We start from the raw sequence: 17,133 nt of genomic DNA on the forward strand, positions 1-17,133 counted from the left end.
AACAATATTTGGTTTATCCCCAAGCTACATCACCCCTCACTTCACCCTTAACCACAACTATAAGAACTCCCGAAAAATTCAACTCTTCGCTTTCCCCTCCCTAAAACTATGCCACTCAAAAAAATTACTTGACAAAACCTACGCCTTCCAAGCTGCCAAACTAAACCCTTGGCTAGCCCAAATGGTCCTCCAGGCCTACAACTACCTCGACTTTAGAAAATTACTCAAAACTCACCTATTCCGAGACCAAGACCCTTAATGCCCCTTTTCTACCCTCCTCCTCCCCCCATCCTGATCTACTCCCCTCCCCCTTCGCTCCTTGCTGTTCGCAACTCTATGATATATTCGATATGCAACCACTTGTAACTACTCTCACCTTGCTGTTTGCAACTCTATGATCAATTTGATATGTAACCACTTGTAATCTCTGTTTAACTAATGTGAACTGCCTAGAACTCTTCGGTATACAAAAATAAAGTTATTATTATTATTATTATTTAGCTATAAATTACAATATTATTATTAAGACTTAGCCAAAAGGAAAGATTTATAAACTATAAAGAGTTTTTACCCCTTGCAAAATTGTCATTTCTTTAATAAGACATTAACTATTTTTTCTGAGGCCCTCCAAATACCTACAAATTTAAAATGTGGTCCTGCAAAGGGTTTGAGTTTGAGACCACTGACGTAGCCTATCTAAGTCTGCCCATCCAAACCATATACTAATCTGTACTGTACCTTCTTCTCCCTTTCTCTATACTTATCGCATGCTTTCTTGACTTCAAGTCTCCATCACCTCCAGATGGAGGACATTCCATTCTTCCACCACTATCTTCATAAAGAAGTATTTCTTTAGATTACTTCCAAATCTATCCTCTCAGCTTCATCCTACATCCTCTCATTCTATAGTTTTCTTTCAATTAAGATTTGGTTCTAGTGTATTTATGCCACCAAAGGTGTTTAAATGTATGTATTATATCTTCCCAACTAGCAGGGAGGAATACGCTGCAGAATAGCACTTGGTCACTTTTCAAAGAAGGCTCTTGATAAAGTATTCAAAGTCAAGGAAATAACACACTAAATGAAGATCAGACTCATCCACGCACTCATTTTCTCAGTGGTCAATTATGGATGCGAAAGTTGGACACTACGGAAACAAGACAGAAAGAAGATTGACTCATTTGAGTTTTGGGTGTTGGAGAAGGACTAACAAATTAATTCTGGAAGAGATCAAACCTGCTATGTCACTTGAAGTCCAAATGATGAAGTTATGACTGTCTTATTTTGGTCATACCGTCAGAAGAGAAAGATCACTGGAGAAGAATATCATGTTTGGGAAGATCAAAGGAACCAGGCGAAGAGGGCGAACTATAATCAGATGGCTGGACATGTTGAAAACAACCATGGGGATGACGCTGGAGGACCTTACCAGACTAGCACAAAACCGATTTCTTTTTAGATCTGTAATTCATCAAGTTGCTAAGACTTGAGCATAATAATAATAATAACTTTATTTTTCTATACCGCCATAGTCAGACGACTTCTAGGCGGCATTGCCCCCCCGAAGGCCCCCACCGCGTGATCCGGCTCCCTCCCCCCACCGCGATCTGAAATCCTCCAGACCCACCCGAACAGGCTTCTTACTTCCATCTGGCCACTGGCACCGAAGATCTGCCTCCTCTTCTTTGCTGGGCCTTGAGAATCTCGGAGAGAGCGTGAACTTGCAGGCCTTGAGCATGTGCAGATAATCAAGGCCCAGCAAAGAAGAGGAGGCAGATCTTCGGGCACCGGCACCAACGCACAGGACATGCCGGTGCCAGTGGCCAAATGGAAGCGAAAAGAGTGTTCGGGTGGGTCTGGGGGATTTCAGATCGTGGGGGGGGGGGGGTTGCGACATGAGCGGGGGGTGCCGGAACGCGGGTGCCGGATCGCAGGGGGCGCCACTCGCAAATCGAGGCAAGCTCGGTTTCTGAGGCGCCAATTCACTCGCAAACCGGTGCACTCGTAAACTGAGGTACCACTGTATACATATTGAGATCTTTAAATCTACCCTTAATCAAAAAGTGGTATATCAAATGATGAATAAAGATATGTTATATGATGAAGACCATGGCCCAGTTTAGTAGCTGCCCTTTAAATGCTAAACTATTCTCAAAACTGTCTTTGCTAAATAATTAGTATAACTTTAAAAAAATAAAAATAAAAAAGGACAGACACTGGAATTACCAATTTAACCCCAAGTCTGTCTTTTCCCTGAGTAGGAATACAATTTTCCAGCAGTAAAGTTTTTTCTCCTCAGCAAATCCTCTTTCAGCACTTCTTTAGGGTTGTTTTCAATATTTTATGCTAGCATACAGGTGTTTGCCCACATGAAAGCTGGTCTGAAAATTCCCCTACTAACACCATTAATTAACCTTGGTGCATATAAAAGGGTGGGTTAGGTTGAGGGAGGAAAAAAAATGCACCCAGAGTGTGGCACAGTGGTTAAAGCTACAGCCTCAGCACCCTGAGGTTATGGGTTCAAACCCACGCTGCTCCTTGTGACTCTGGGCAAGTCGCCTAATCCCCCCATTGCCCCAGGTACAATACTTGTGTAATGTTACAATTCTTGTAACCTGACAACTTTTGTGTAATCCGCCTTGAACCGCAAAGTAATGGCGGAATAGAAATCACTAATGTAATGTAATGTAGACAGATTGTGAGCCTGCTGGGACAGATAGGAAAAAATGCTCGAGAACCTGAATAAATTCAAGTAAACTGTTCTGACCTCCCCTGGGAGAATGGTATAGAAAATTGAATAAATAAATAAATAAATAATGTAGCCACCTTCCCACATCAGCCTGAGGATTTTTTTTTTTTTACATTTCAATTTTACAATCACTTCAATACATCCATGATAATGAAATTACAGTAACATTACGAAAGGAAATAAAGAAAAATCAGGAAAACATCCTTTCCAAACAGACCACAATATGTCGGAAATACGATCCAAAATGCATAGAAATAAACTATAAGGAAAAACAAATTTACTTCCCTGGAAGCTTCCCCCACATCATTTTCTCAGCCCACTCCAGTAACTCCCATTGGAGGGTTATACAGTTACCCTAATCTCTTCTTTAACCAAAAGAAAATCCAATAGCTGTTTTGGGTCAAAAAAGGGTAAAGGTTATACCCTCAAATAGTACTATACATATATGCAGGGAAATTTCAATACAAGCTTTGAGAATTTTCATTTTGAAATTCTGCTTCAAGGCCTATGATTAGTTTCAAAATTGTCCCTCCATAAAATGCCTATCATAACCAACTGATTTAAAATACAAAATGCTAAGTCAGGTTCCGGAAGTGGCTAGTAACTGCTCTGAAAGGGGAAAAAAGCTGAGGTGGGGTTTTTTTTTTCCAGTTTTCAGATTTTGTATGAATCATATGAGCACCTCATATTCTTCATGTCAATCTCCTCACAATTTCCTCTGTGCTCCTCCTCACGCATCATGTCATGTGATGCTTTCATATTAAAAAAAAAAAAACTAAATGCATTAAACAAAGGAGAGAGGAGAAACGGTAGGGTGAAGATGAGGCCAGAGTACGCCACACTGGGAATAAACCAAGCCTTTAGAAAGCACCATTCCCAATACAGTCTCTTATCTAATAGTTCTGACCCACAATTCTAAAGCAGTTGTTGTCTTCTATCTATTAGGTAATAATTGACTAAGTCACAGATAGACATTGGCTGGTTTTAAGAACACACAGCCTTATCTTAACCAGTCAAAGAGAACAATCTGCAGAAAGCCTGGCTCCTCTGACAAACAAGGAAACAACAGCAGCAAAGAACCAAGAGGAAAAACTGTATAATCAGGTAATAAGAAAGACCTTCTTGGCTTTGCCTGTTTTTAGTGGAACATGGCTCAACCAGCTGGCAGTTGTTGTTTTTGACTACTTATGCTGTACTGCTAATATGGTCGCCGTCGCCTGTTATCTATACTATAATCAGGAATCTGTGTCTAGCCACTTCTGAGGAAGTGGAACGATCTTGTACAAGGAGGGGTCTTCTGATTGTGCCTGCCTTCAGACTGCAATTCTTATTTAAATACCCTGCTCGGTTACAGCAGCTGAGAGTAGTTTGTGTGTTGGAGTCTCGGGACAGAATTAATTAGGCAACGAAGGGCATTGTAAGGATTCCAGCTGAGCAGAGCTTTGTGAGCATGAAATGCACTGCATGCATTCCTTATTAGTGATACCAGACAAAAGATGAACAAAGAAAAGCTAGGTGAAATCGTGGACTTTGTTAGAAGCTTTTGCTGTTCACTAGTCACCAGGACAGTCATTTTATAACAGAGCGCATATATAAATTTCCCTAAGCATACCTCTTTCTGTGTGGATAGCAGCACATTTTCAAAATGAAAAGTATGTGCACACATCCACTTTGAAAATTATCCTAAAGAATTTATGCATCTACATTTACACCTGTTCTTTACCATGCAAATATTTTACATGCCCTACACATGTATTTTCAAATGATCATGAGACCTTACTGAGATGTCTGGATGCTATAGGAATATCAGGCCATGTTTTCCTATGGTTTAAAGGTTTCCTAGAGAGTCATACCTATCAGGTTCATAAAGATGAAAACTATTCATTTAAATAGAAAAATACATGTGGAGTGCCACAGGGATCACCTCTTTCTTCAACATTGTTTAATCTCTACCTAGCTTCTTAAGGAACACGATTAGCTTCCTTTAAAATCATACACTATAGTTATGCGGACGATATAACAATTGTAATTCTGATCCTATCTTTATCAGCAGACACACTACAATTTATCTCTTCTATAATCCAGACAGTGGACTCCTGGATGAAGGACTTTAAACTCAAACTCAGCCCAGACAAAACTAAAATCTTCCTGGCCTCACCTTCCAATAAGATAACAGAGAAAACTATAAATTGAACAGCATTACATACTCTACTATGCCAGTTATAAAAATTTTAGGGTTTTATTTAGACCAAAATCTATCACTCGATGCTCAAATGAATGCACTAGTTAGGGAAACTTATTTTATGCTATGGGAATTGTGATTGATTAGGGCATATTTTGATCCTTCCTCATTTAAACTACTGGTACAATCACTGATTATGAGTTCCTTGGATTATTGTAACAGAATTTATCTAGCCTCCAGTAAAAAGAATATCAAAAGGTTGCAGATCATTTAGAACAAGGCTATTCGGTTGATTTTCAACTTTTAAAAAATTTGATTACGTAACTAAATTCTATCGGAAGCTACATTGGCTCCCAGTTGAGGCAAGAATGTTATTCAAGTTAGTTGTATCTGTTACAAGACATCCTGGGCTCCACGATAGACTCACATTGCCTTTGCGTTCTGTTCTCCCTGCTTTCCCGACACCAGGCCAGGAAAGAAAGAAAGAAAGAAGGGGGCAGGGAGAAAGAAAGAAAGAAAAGAAAGAAAGAAAGAAAGAAAGAAAGAAAGAAAGAAAGAAAGAAAGAAAGAAAGAAAGAAAGAAAGAAAGAAAGAAAGAAAGAAAGAAAGAAAGAAAGAAAGAAAGAAAGAAAGAAAGAAAGAAAGAAAGAAAGAAAGAAAGAAAGAAAGAAAGAAAGAAAGAAAGAAAGAAAGAAAGAAAGAAAGAAAAAAAGAAAGAAAGAAAGAAAGAAAGAAAAAAAGAAAGAAAGAAAGAAAGAAAGAAAGAAAGAAAGAAAGGGGGAGCAGAGAGAGAGAGAGAAAGAAAGGGGAGGGGGCAGAGAGAGAGCAAAAGAAAGAAAGGGGAGAGGGCAGGGAGAGAGAGAAAAAAGAAAGGGGAGGGGCAGGGAGAGAGCGAGAAAGAAAGAAAGAAAGAAAGGGGAGGAGGCAGGTAGAGAGAGAGAAAGAAAGGAGAGGGGCAGAGAGACAAAGAAAGAAAGGGGAGGGGGCAGGGAGAGAGGAAGAAAAAGTTGGACTCATGAAGGGACAGAGGGAGATGTTGGTTGGGGAATGGAATGAGACCTGGAGGAGAGGAAGCATGCAGGAGGCAGAAAGAAAGAAATATTGAATTTACAGTCAGAAGAAGGAAGTGCAAAGGTAGAAAAAATGATCTTATTTTAAAATTTAGTGATCAAAATGTATCCAAATTTATATCTGCTGTCTATATTTTGTACTATGCCCCCCCTTTTACCAAACCGCAATAGCAGTTTTTAGCGCAGGGAGCATATGAACGTCGGGAGCAGCACAGGGCTTTCTGCGCAGCTCCCTGCACTAAAAACCGCTATCGCGGTTTAGTGAAAGTGGAGGGGGTATATTTATCTATTTTTGTATAGTTGTTACTGAGGTGACATTGCATATTTTAAAGTCATCTGCCTTGACCTCTTTGAAAAAAACCCTGAATATAAATAATAATTAACATTTTCTCTGCATACAGTGTGCTTTGTGTTTTTTAAATTTTTATTGTTGGTAGATCATTTTGACTTGGTCATTTTAATAGTAGCTTGCAAGCCCAAAAAGTGTGGGCACCCCTGACTTAGGCTATAAGTAGTACATAAATACAAAAAATATATAAATTTTGTTGATCTTTACCAATGCTCAGCCACCTCCCTTTTTCCCCTCGTAGCAACTCTACAACAATGGAATTAAAGAACAAAAAATACCATGTACAAAATGATGATAGGATTTGGAGTCAAACAGTGCAAAAAAAAACCAAAACATGCATGCTCTCAGGGGAAGGAGAGAACAACTGATGGCATCTTTTAAGAGTCCTAATAATCACTATTTCAATGTTTCAAAACATGAGTTTACAACTGAGGGATCTTCAGACCACCACCGAATGATGTACCTTCAAGTGGTTCCAATCCTCATAAGTTCCAGTAATTTGTTAATCTGGCATTGTTCTTATTTACTTTTTTATATACTATACATATATTTTTCTATAAGACATCAATTTATCATGAAAAGTAGTATTTAGCTTTATTATATGCTCCTCCCCTTATATGCCGACGTGTTTCGCAAACCTTTTTCAAGGCGGGGTAGTGCGTAACTGAGTTTAATTCATTCTTCACTGCTTCTGCTTCAAAACCAACATTGAAATAGTGGTTATGTGGTGTCTTAAAACGGAATAAAGTTTAAAGTAAATAGTGTTGATCCTTTAAGAGTGGCAGACAAATTGAAAATGAGAATGTGCAGAATATGTTCTACTGGGCTCATGTAGGACAGTGGCATTTAAATCACACTATGCCGTAAAATAACTGGAAGTTGTGTTTGTGCTGGATTTGAGATTTACAGTTTATTAAAAACTTGATATACTGCCAAGCCAGAGTGGATATAGGCAGTAGAGAATGACACGGGGAGCGATCCCCGCAGGCAGCTGCGGCGTGGCTGCGGTTTGGCTGCGGGTTATGGAGACTCCAAAGCCAAATCGCCGCAGACACGGGGACAAAAGTTTTCACCGCCCGCAAAAACGGTGAAAAGATTTGTCCCCGCAGGCCAATGTACCCCCTTCTAGGAACCGCTATTTACCTGTGTTTCACCGTGCTCCTCATTTGTCAGATCAACCCTTCCTGCCAATAGAACCCGCCCCCCCCCCCGACGATCGCCGGCAGGAAGGTGCTCAGCCCTTCATGCCGACAGAACCAGCCCTCCCCAACGATCGCGGCAGGAGGGTACCCATCCCCTCCTGCCTACCCCAACAGCCCCCCCGACGATCGCAGCAGGAGGATATCCAACCCCTCCTGCCAGCTCCCCAACAGCCCCCCTATGATCACTGGTAGGAGGGTGCCCAACCCCTCCTGCCGGCACCCCCAACGGCCCCCTATATCGCCAATAGGAGGGTGCCCAACCCCTCCTGCCGGACCCTCCCCCAACAAACCCCGCCATCCCGAAACACCACCCTTAGTCTTACTTTCCAAGTTGGACCGGACAGCTCCTCGCTCGTCTGGCCAGCAGGCCTGCCTCCGTCCAAATGAGGCGGGCCCGCCCCTCCCCTCCCCTGCCTAACCCACAGGATCCTAGGGCCTGATTGGCCCAAGCACCTAAGGCCCCTCCTATAGCGGGAGTGGCTTTAGGTGCCTAGACCAATCAGGCCCTAGGATCCTGTGGGTTGGGCAGGGTAGGGGCGGGCCCGCCTCATTTGGACGGAGACAAGCCTGCTGGCCATACGTGTGAGGAGCCGTCCGGTCCAACTTGGAAAGTAAGACTAAGGGGGTTCCGGGGTGGAAGGGTTCGTTGGGGGGGGGGTCCAGCAGGAGGGGTTGGGTACCCTCCTGCCGGCGATCTTAGGGGAGGCCATTGGGAGGACCGGCAGGAGGGGTTGGGTACCCTTCTGCTGCGATTGTCGGGAGGGCCGTTGGGGGGGGTCTACAGGAGGGGTTGGGTGCCCTCCTGCCGTGATCACTGGGGGGAGGGGAGACTTGCAGCCGTAGCCGCGGTCACTATGCTAATCACGGCAGGGAGATCTTTTTCCGCGATTAGGTACAGCGGCCGCGTCTACTTACTATGTAGGCTAACATTGTAAGCATTTAAAGTACATGTCGTGTTTGTTTTTGCATTGCTAGCCCCAGGGGTGGTGGAAGATTAGTGATTGAAAAATTGTATGAAAATAACTATTTTAAATTTAGTGATCAAAATGTGTCAGTTTTGAGAATTTATATTAATTAATTTTTTCTCTGCGTGTTTTGTTTTTGTATAGTTATTAACTAATATTTAACTAAGTTTTAAAGTTTTAAAGAATGTTTCCTTTATACGTAAATAAAGAAAAGTATATAAAATCGTACCCGTTTGAGGCTTTTATGTATGCAGCGGTGACGGTGACGGGGCGGTGAATGGGGTTGCAGTGGCGGTGACGGGGCGGTGAATGGGGTGGCAGTGGCGGTGACGGGGCGGTGAAGAGAATGGCGGTGACGGGGCGGTGCAGAGGATGGTGAGACGGGGACGGGGCGGTGACGGGGACCAATTTTTTCACCGTGTCATTCTCTAATTTACATAGAAAAATAGAAATAGAAAACTATATTTTCTTTAGATAGAACAGATCCACTACATACATTCATATTTTTCCCTTAAAATATGAGTTCTTAAAGATTTCCATTCTGGATCCCTTATAAGGCTGTATTAAATTATGGGAAAGGTGATTTTTGAAACACCAGCCACCATCAATTTTAGGGATTTCTGCTACATTTCTCTTGAGGCTTTGGGGATGAGGATGTGGTGAAGTGAATTGAATTTTGTTGTTATCCATATCTACAGAATGAATCACGTCTTCCTGAAAAGGTTACTTGCATGTGTTTCTCTTTTCCAGTATGGGTTCCAGCATGCCGCCCCCCATCCAATCTGCTTCCCTGGTTCTGGAGGACTTGAAATCCAGGCTCCTGGATGACTACTGGGCTCTAGGAGGACTGGTGGTGATAGGATCCTTCTGCATCCTCTTCATCACCCTCCTCTTGTTTGCTGCAGTCTTTGGCTGCTGTGCAAGCCCAAAACACAAATCAAGTATCCAGTAAACAAAAGGGCAGAGGTCACTGGGACTTTCACATCTTGGATAAGCTGCTCCCTGAAAACATCTTGCAGTCTCCTTATGCAATCTTTTTCCTTGAGTGTTCCACTTTTCTTTCTTTCTTTCTTTCTTTCTTTTTTTTTTTAAATCTTTCAGAACAAAGAAGCATTGGAACAACTTGTATCAAAACTCTGCCAATAGATGACACAATAAATGTGATTAGCATTCCAAAAATACTGCTAGCAGCAAAGCATCCAACCATGCCAGTCACCAAGCAGCTGCTGGATAGACATGGTTAAATGTGCTTTACCACCACTACTAACTGAACCATACAGTTTCAATTAAAGAACGGTGATGGTGACAGCATATATGATCCAGAAGACCAAGAGGCTCAGTAGTCCCAAGAAAATAGAAGCGAGATACGCTCCTTATAAAACACCTGTTCATGTCATTAGCTATAAAATGTTTCAACCAAGCATTAAAATTATGTCACGAGTCTTTAAGATTATATGTAATGTATTATCTTGGGGGTGATATCCCCAAGTGGGTTAATTTTGTGCATACCATAGCAATAATGAACCTCACTCCTAAGCCAGGGAATGCTGGGTAGGCAATCGAGCTTTCCAATTTACCACTACTGCTGGTCTTAATAATCTTCTGAATTAAATACAGGGCTTGTGGAATTTTAACCCTTAACAGTTATTAATCCTCTTAAAACCACAGAAACTAATAAAATAAAAGTGGTGGTCTCCTATTGCAGTGGGGCCATAAATATATTCATCATGGCCTACCACTGCATCAGGGACGGTGTCTTCTTTTAAAGGTTTTGCACAATCTTTAGCCCTGGTGCATATGCTACAGATAGGCACCTTTTTTTAACCTAATCAAAGTGCAGCTCAATATTAATTATTTTCCCCTTCCTACTATACCTCAGTTGTAATGCTTCCTTGGGTATAAATTTTATACAATGGGGTCAGTGCATGAAGGTATTAAGCAAGACTTGGGGAAAGGGATTAATTCTCATGTCCTCAGAGATGCCCAGCAACCCATCTCTGTTGATCTCTTCATGGCGGTAGTTAGGGGTGGGCCATTAGTGTGGGCAGACTAGTTGGGCCGTGGCCCTTTTCTGCCGCCATGTTCTATGTTTCTATGACCCCTTATTCATAAGGTATTTAGAGCAGCTTTCTGTAATACATTTCTAAACATGCTGACCAGAGATCACTTCAAAGTCTCTCTGTACTTGTTGCGTCAGGGCTGACTGGTGGATCAGAACTGTCACATAGTGCAACCTGTCTCATGACAGAAAGCTGCTCTAAATACCTTATGAATCTGGATATACCAAAACAAATACCCTTACCAAGCAACAAAAGAAATAAAGCAGTAATGCCATGATAGATTAATCCATTGACATAACTAAGTGTCAGTCCTGGCTATTCAATACAAACATAAGGTAAACAGTAGCACAAAATAAAAATACAGATGTCACAACTTAGTAATGTACAAAATTAAAATCCTATCTTACTCTGCATAGCCCTGGGAAATAAAACTGAGTTTCGTACAAGGATATGCCTTTTTGTTTTCAGTAAAGTATGCGAACTGTATATAGACCTCATCAGACTGCACAAAGATCCTTGTCTAATCCCACCACATAAAAGGCTAATTGTATAATTTTTTAGAAGGCTTATATCAGAGCTAGAAAAGGAGCCTAGTTTAAGCCTGTTTCATAAAGGTAACCTAGGTGCCTCTGTGCCTTTATAAAACAGGCACCCAAAACAAGCTCAAGGGGCACACACAAGCACAAAGATCATGAGCCCACTATGGATAGAGAAAGTACCTTATATAAAATAAATATGTGTAATAAATATAATAGTAAACTGCTTTGGTTGTACCACAGAAAAGCGGTATATCAGATCCATGACATTTGAGCCAAATCTACACATGCTCTAAAGAAAGCGTCAATGTATTCGCAAATTGTAGAAAATCCTTGCACATCACACCTCTGCCCAACATATGCCCCTCGGAATGTCTGTGCACTGATCACACAAAAGCTGGTGCGTTCTTTCCATGTGCATTTTTACAGTATAAAAAGATCTTTTCTGCACATAACATTCTGTATATACTCAAATATAAATCGAGATTTGGGGGCCATAAAAATGGCCCAAAAATGGGGGTCTCGGTTTATATTTGAGTCCTCTGGTCTGCACCCTCCCCACTGTCCAGACCTGCTGCAGGCCTCCCGTGGGCCTGCCTGAAGCCCTGGTGGTCCAGTGGTGAGCCGGGACAGGAGCAATCCTTCCTACATCCTGACCCAGCCAACTCTAAACCACCCTGCCTCCCTGCTGTAGACCTCACCTTTAAAGCCCTGGTGGTCTAGCAGTGAAGCAGAGCAGGAGCGATCTCCTATGCTCCTGCCCTGTGAGAAATGCAATCAAAAATGCCTGCTGTGAGTTTCTGTTGAGATCTCGCGTAGGAAGGAAGGAGGGAGGAGGGAGGAAAGGAGGACTGTGTGCAAGGCAGTGCACTTGAATATCCCTCCCTCCCCCCCCCCCCGGTTTATATTTGAGTCGACCTTTTTTCCTCCTTTTTGATGGGGAAAAAAAGGTTACCTTGGTGTATATTTGGATTGGTTTATATTTGAGTATATACAGTACATGCAAAAAGTTTTATAAAACTTCACCCCACAACATATAAGGATTGGAAAACACTCAGCTCATAAGCTTCTCAGTTTTTCAAGCACATTTGTCATAGTACTCTGAAGAAACTGACTATCCCCCTCTTTTACTAAGCTGCGGTAGCATTTTTAAGTGTGCTCTAAACCCGCACTATGCGGCTAGAACTAACGCCAGCTCAATGTTGGCGTTAGCGGCTAGCACGTGTGACAATTCTGCGCACGCTAAGCGTGCACTAAAATCGCTATCGCAGCTTAGTAAAAGGAGCACTATATTTGTCAAACACCTGAAACTCAATACAGTAGGAATACAGCACACTGCAAAATGAAAGAACACTTCTGTATTAACTAGATTCTGTTCTAGATAAGTCAATATATCTTAAAACCTGTCCATTCTGAATATTTAAATGCCAAAAGGAAGCCTCACTACATTTCTCCCTCCCCATTCGCAGTTTCAGCAATCGCAATTTCACATATTCGCGATTTTTGGAGGAGGGGGAAAAAAAGAAAAAAAAACCACAGTTTAGCCTTCCCCCCGGCGTCACCTGGTGGTCTAGCGGGCTTTCGGGGCAGGAGCGATCTTCCTACACTCCTGCCCCGTGTAGATCGCCAATAGGAAATGGCTGTGGGGAGTTCCCGTCGTAGTCTCAAGAGACTACGGGAACTCACGGCAGCTATTTCCTATTGGCGATCTACACGGGGCAGGAACATAGGAAGATCGCTCCTACCTTGAAAGCTCGCTAGACCACCAGGTAAGGCCGGGATGCCGGGGGGGGAAGGCAGGAGGGAGGCGGGGGTGGGTCAGAGCCAGACCAGAAGATATTCACGGTATTTCACCATTCACGGTCCAGCTCTGCCCCTATCCCCCGCGAATCCGGAGGGAGAAGTGTAATCTGTTTTGATTATGTGCTTTCTGATTATTTCCATGAAGACTATGAAAAGAAAAAAAATCCCAAATCCACTTACTCCAGCTGCTCACAGAAGTTGACCATGACCTCAAAGCCAACCATTGAAGCCTTATCATACGTCTTTAGGGAACCTCTTTTTCCCTAGGGCAAAGAAAAAAAAAAACCATTAAGGGATTTTTTTGATTTAGCTCATGCCTTTTTTAGTTGTAGCTCAAAAAGAGTTGCATTCAGCTAAAGTAGCTATCATCCTGCTCCCAGAGAACTTACAATCTAAAAGGACAATTCTATAAATTGGCGCTTCTGTCTAGGAATCCCAATACTGAGGACCCAATTCTCTTTAGGATGCCAATCTCAGAGGACGCTTAAGAGGCAGCCACCAATCTCATGTCAATCACACATCCACATCCTACATCGCTGAACTGACACCTTAAATGTAGGCCAGCATTTTGCAGGCCTACATTTAAGGCAGTGTATCTCAAACTATGTGCCTCCTGAGATTCCAAGTGTGCCGCAGCACACTGAGGAGGAAGAGAGGCGCCTGCCAGCTGACTTCCCTACACAGTACAGTGCCAGCGCTGTCCGATTCGCCGAAGGCCTGCATGTTTCCCCCTTCTCTCTACCGTCCTCCGGCTTCCCCCCTGGCCTCCCGGTCTCACCTTTAAAACTAATTACAGCAGCCTGCAGGGGATCGCCGGTAGGGAAAAATGTTTTTATTTTCAATATAGTGATTGAAATGTGTCCGTTTTGAAAATTTATATCTGCTGTGTATATTGTGTGTATATGAATAATGAATGGAAAAAATTACATTACAATTAGTAACGGGGATGGGATCTTGGGTGGGCCTAGGGAGGTCTGTGGTTGGGGTACTCAGTTGATATTTGTTAGATTTAGGGGGTACTTAGCTTGAAGTAGTTCAGAAACACTGCTGTAGGCAATCAGCTGGCGCCAGTGCCTCTTCTCTGCTGGCACCCCTACTGGCACATCTCAGAGTCCACCTGGAGGGCCTCTGCACATGCGCGGACATCGACATGATGATGTCACACATGCGTGATGTCATCACAGCGGCGTCCACACACTTCTGGGTGCCTCAAGCTGTAGCCACTACCTTTAGTATGTCCCGGCTCAAGAAAGTTTGAGAGACACTGATTTAAGGAATCTGTCTTACACCTATGGAGACACATAAGGATGCTTAAGCACATCCAAGACCACTTCCAAGTGAAACCACACCCATGCCTCACCTTGAGCATGCTTGAGCATCCCTATGCATCTCCATTGAAATGCTCCTTCCTCAAACAATTTTTTTTTTAAACATGCATTCCGTTTGGCTGCCAGCTACCTACTGCCGACTGCAATTCGGAGGTGTGTTTCGAGAATCAGACCTTATATGCCTAGAATCAATTCTATAATAGCAACTAGGTGCCAACCGCGTCGAGCTCTACGAACGTGGAGATGATGCGGTATACAAACCTAAGGATTAGATTAGATTAGATTTTACTTGTGTAAGGTTGGCATTGGTGCACCCTCTTATGTCATGTCAAAGGCGAGCCTAGGGGCACCAAATTACACGTAGTTTATTCTATACTGGGAGACATGCTCATGGCCTGCCCTCGAGTATGCCCTGTCTTGCAGACAGGCGCTGTGGCACTTATGTATTTTAGACACTGTTCTGTAAGATAGCACCTAAGTGCCCACCTGTCAATTTGATGATGCCTTTGACATGCATTAAGTCGTGCATAGTAGAGAATGGCACGGGGACAAATTTTTCCCCATCCCCGCAGGAACTCAACTTCCCCGTTCCCGTGAGTTTTGCCGCTGTCCCTGCCACATTCCTATAAGCTCTGCCTTAACCACACAAGCCTCAAACATTTATGATTTTAAAGTGTTTGAGGCTTGTGCAGAGGAGGACAGAGCTTGCAGGAATAAGAAAAGAACTTGACGAGACAGGAAAATGAGTTCCCACGGGGATGGGGAAAAATTTGTCCCCATGTCATTCTCTACTTGGGAGAACAGTATAGAAAATTGAATAAGTAAATAGTGTGAAAAGTTTCAGCCTCTGATAACCAGAGCTGGTATTGTGACATCATAATGCCTCATTCCACCTATGCCTAAGAGCCAACCTCATCGTGATGTCACAATGGCTTGGTTGTCCTATATTTGGCTCACTTTTACTACATTTTGATTTCTAGAGTAGTGCACTCTTGGTGTCACTTTATAGAACAGCCCCCTAAGTTTATACCTGGAGCAATGGAGATTAAGTGACTTTCCCAAGAGCACAGACACTAGCAGCAGGAGGCTTCTCTGGTTCTCCCCCTGTTGCTCTAATCATTAGGTTACTCTTTCACTCCAGTAACAAAAGACAAATGATCACAATGCTACCGACTTTTAAACAGAGGTAAATAAGACAAACTACAGAGTTGCAGGGTGTGTTACATGAGTTTTACCTGGCGCTTAGCCATATCCCTCTTGATAAAGAAGCTGATTTGATCACGGTCATTCCTGGAGTAATAGAGTCGGCAAGAGGAGTTCTTTCCATCTCTACCAGCTCTTCCTGACTCTTGGTAATACCCAGCCATTGACTTGGCAATATTCCAATGAGCTACAAACCTGCCAAGAGAAGTAAATGGAAACTAAATGGAAACCAAATCTCCTTTACTAAACTGTATTCTGCCTGCCTGCCTGCCTGCCAGCCTGTCAGCCAGCCAGCCAGCCAGCCATGAGGAACCCCACCCCCCCTGGCAAAAGCTAGTTTTCTTCTGGACTCTGTCACTGTCTATTTTCATGTGAAAATAAATGGCTATATTTCAAATGGAACCTATTTTCAACGAAACCCATTCCATATGAGGAATACATTACACCAATTAAATCTCGTAAATTATCATATGAGACAGTAATAAAAATATTATTCTGCACAGAAATTAGTAACACTCTTTTCAAATTAATTATTGAAACATTTATATTGCACATCATGTAATAAGCTGGATGGATCACAAGTAAACACTGAAAATAGTCACTATACATCAAACACCTTATAAACCGTATGAGTAGCTGTAAAGTATAAACGACAGTAGGGGCCTTGGGGCCTGCCCCCCCCCCCCATAACTGCAGTACCCTTTTAAATGGCTGGTAGGATTACCAAAGCCTCACCAGTCAGATCCCAAAGAACTCCCCTCCTTCTGCACTGCATCATTAATGTAGAAGTCGGCAGCATGCTTCCAGCCACCGCTGGAATTTCTACGTGTGAGGAGTCCCAGCAGCGGCCGACTTCTACATTAAAGAAGCAACACAAAGAGGTTGGGAGCACCTCAGGAACTGGCTGGCAGAGTTCTGGAATCCCTGTCAGCAAAGGTATCTTTAGCAGGCAAGCATGTGGGGGATGGGGAATGTGTTTACCCCCCCCCAGTCCACCCAAGTGCTCACAAAATTGGAGAGCTGGCTATGGCTCTGATACAAGGAGCTTTTGGTGAACATACTTTATGCTAATTTTCTAAGAGAAGCAATGCAGGTAGTTTTTCTTTGAGAAACAGAACACCGTTTATAATTTAAAAGCAACTGCACATTTTTGTTTGTGTGTGAGCAACCTAGAGGGAGAAAACAAAACACGTAATTGTGAAACTGTCATGTACACCATTTTCCTTTCCCGACCTCTAGACATGCCTCCTTGCACTCAGCTAAAAAGTACATGTACTATGGAAGACTGCTTTCATTATCTAGACCTGATAGGGAATGGCAGAAGAACAAAGGCAGAGTTGCAAGGTAAAAGTGTAGATTATAAAATACACGCAGAAAACCACATCTGCCTTAAAAGTATGTGTAACTCTGGGCATTTGTTGCCTTTATAAAATACTTCCAATATACTCCCTCGCATCAATTTTAAAATGAACCAATCAGAAGGTGGGCATATCTTGAGCCAAAACTTTTAAGATTATTGAAGTGTTCATGCAAGCCTTTAAAAAACAGGTTTGTTCTTACATAGGAGCCCTGTTACAAAAATCACAGCTTGGTTTTATTATCCAGTATTATCTGCATCCTTTAATGAGAACGCCTGCTGCTTCTGAGATGCACTTTATGGAAACTATCATAAGCTGTATCTACTGT

At 42.6% G+C, this 17,133-nt stretch overlaps 1 protein-coding gene and 1 long non-coding RNA gene across 4 annotated transcripts in view; one reads left to right on the forward strand and one right to left on the reverse strand.

Annotated features, from left to right (window-relative positions):
• The window catches only part of RECQL5 (RecQ like helicase 5), a 104,247-nt gene that overhangs the window by 74,190 nt on the left and 12,924 nt on the right, over window positions 1-17,133 (reverse strand). For 2 of the 3 annotated variants that reach the window (XM_033962478.1, XM_033962479.1), the window contains 2 exons: window positions 15,480-15,642; window positions 13,097-13,179 (listed from right to left, as the gene is read on the reverse strand). In XM_033962478.1, the coding sequence (XP_033818369.1) occupies window positions 13,097-13,179; window positions 15,480-15,642 (246 nt within the window). Of the gene's footprint in view, window positions 1-9,326; window positions 9,654-13,096; window positions 13,180-15,479; window positions 15,643-17,133 lie in introns of those variants that run through there. The other variant, XM_033962480.1, reaches the window with a different exon arrangement.
• On the forward strand, window positions 3,557-9,383 carry LOC117368723. The gene is made up of 2 exons (XR_004540976.1): window positions 3,557-3,853; window positions 9,268-9,383. It is a non-coding gene; the product is annotated as an uncharacterized LOC117368723 (long non-coding RNA).

This window comes from Geotrypetes seraphini, chromosome 10, assembly GCF_902459505.1.
Source record: "Geotrypetes seraphini chromosome 10, aGeoSer1.1, whole genome shotgun sequence".
NCBI lineage: Eukaryota > Metazoa > Chordata > Amphibia > Gymnophiona > Dermophiidae > Geotrypetes > Geotrypetes seraphini.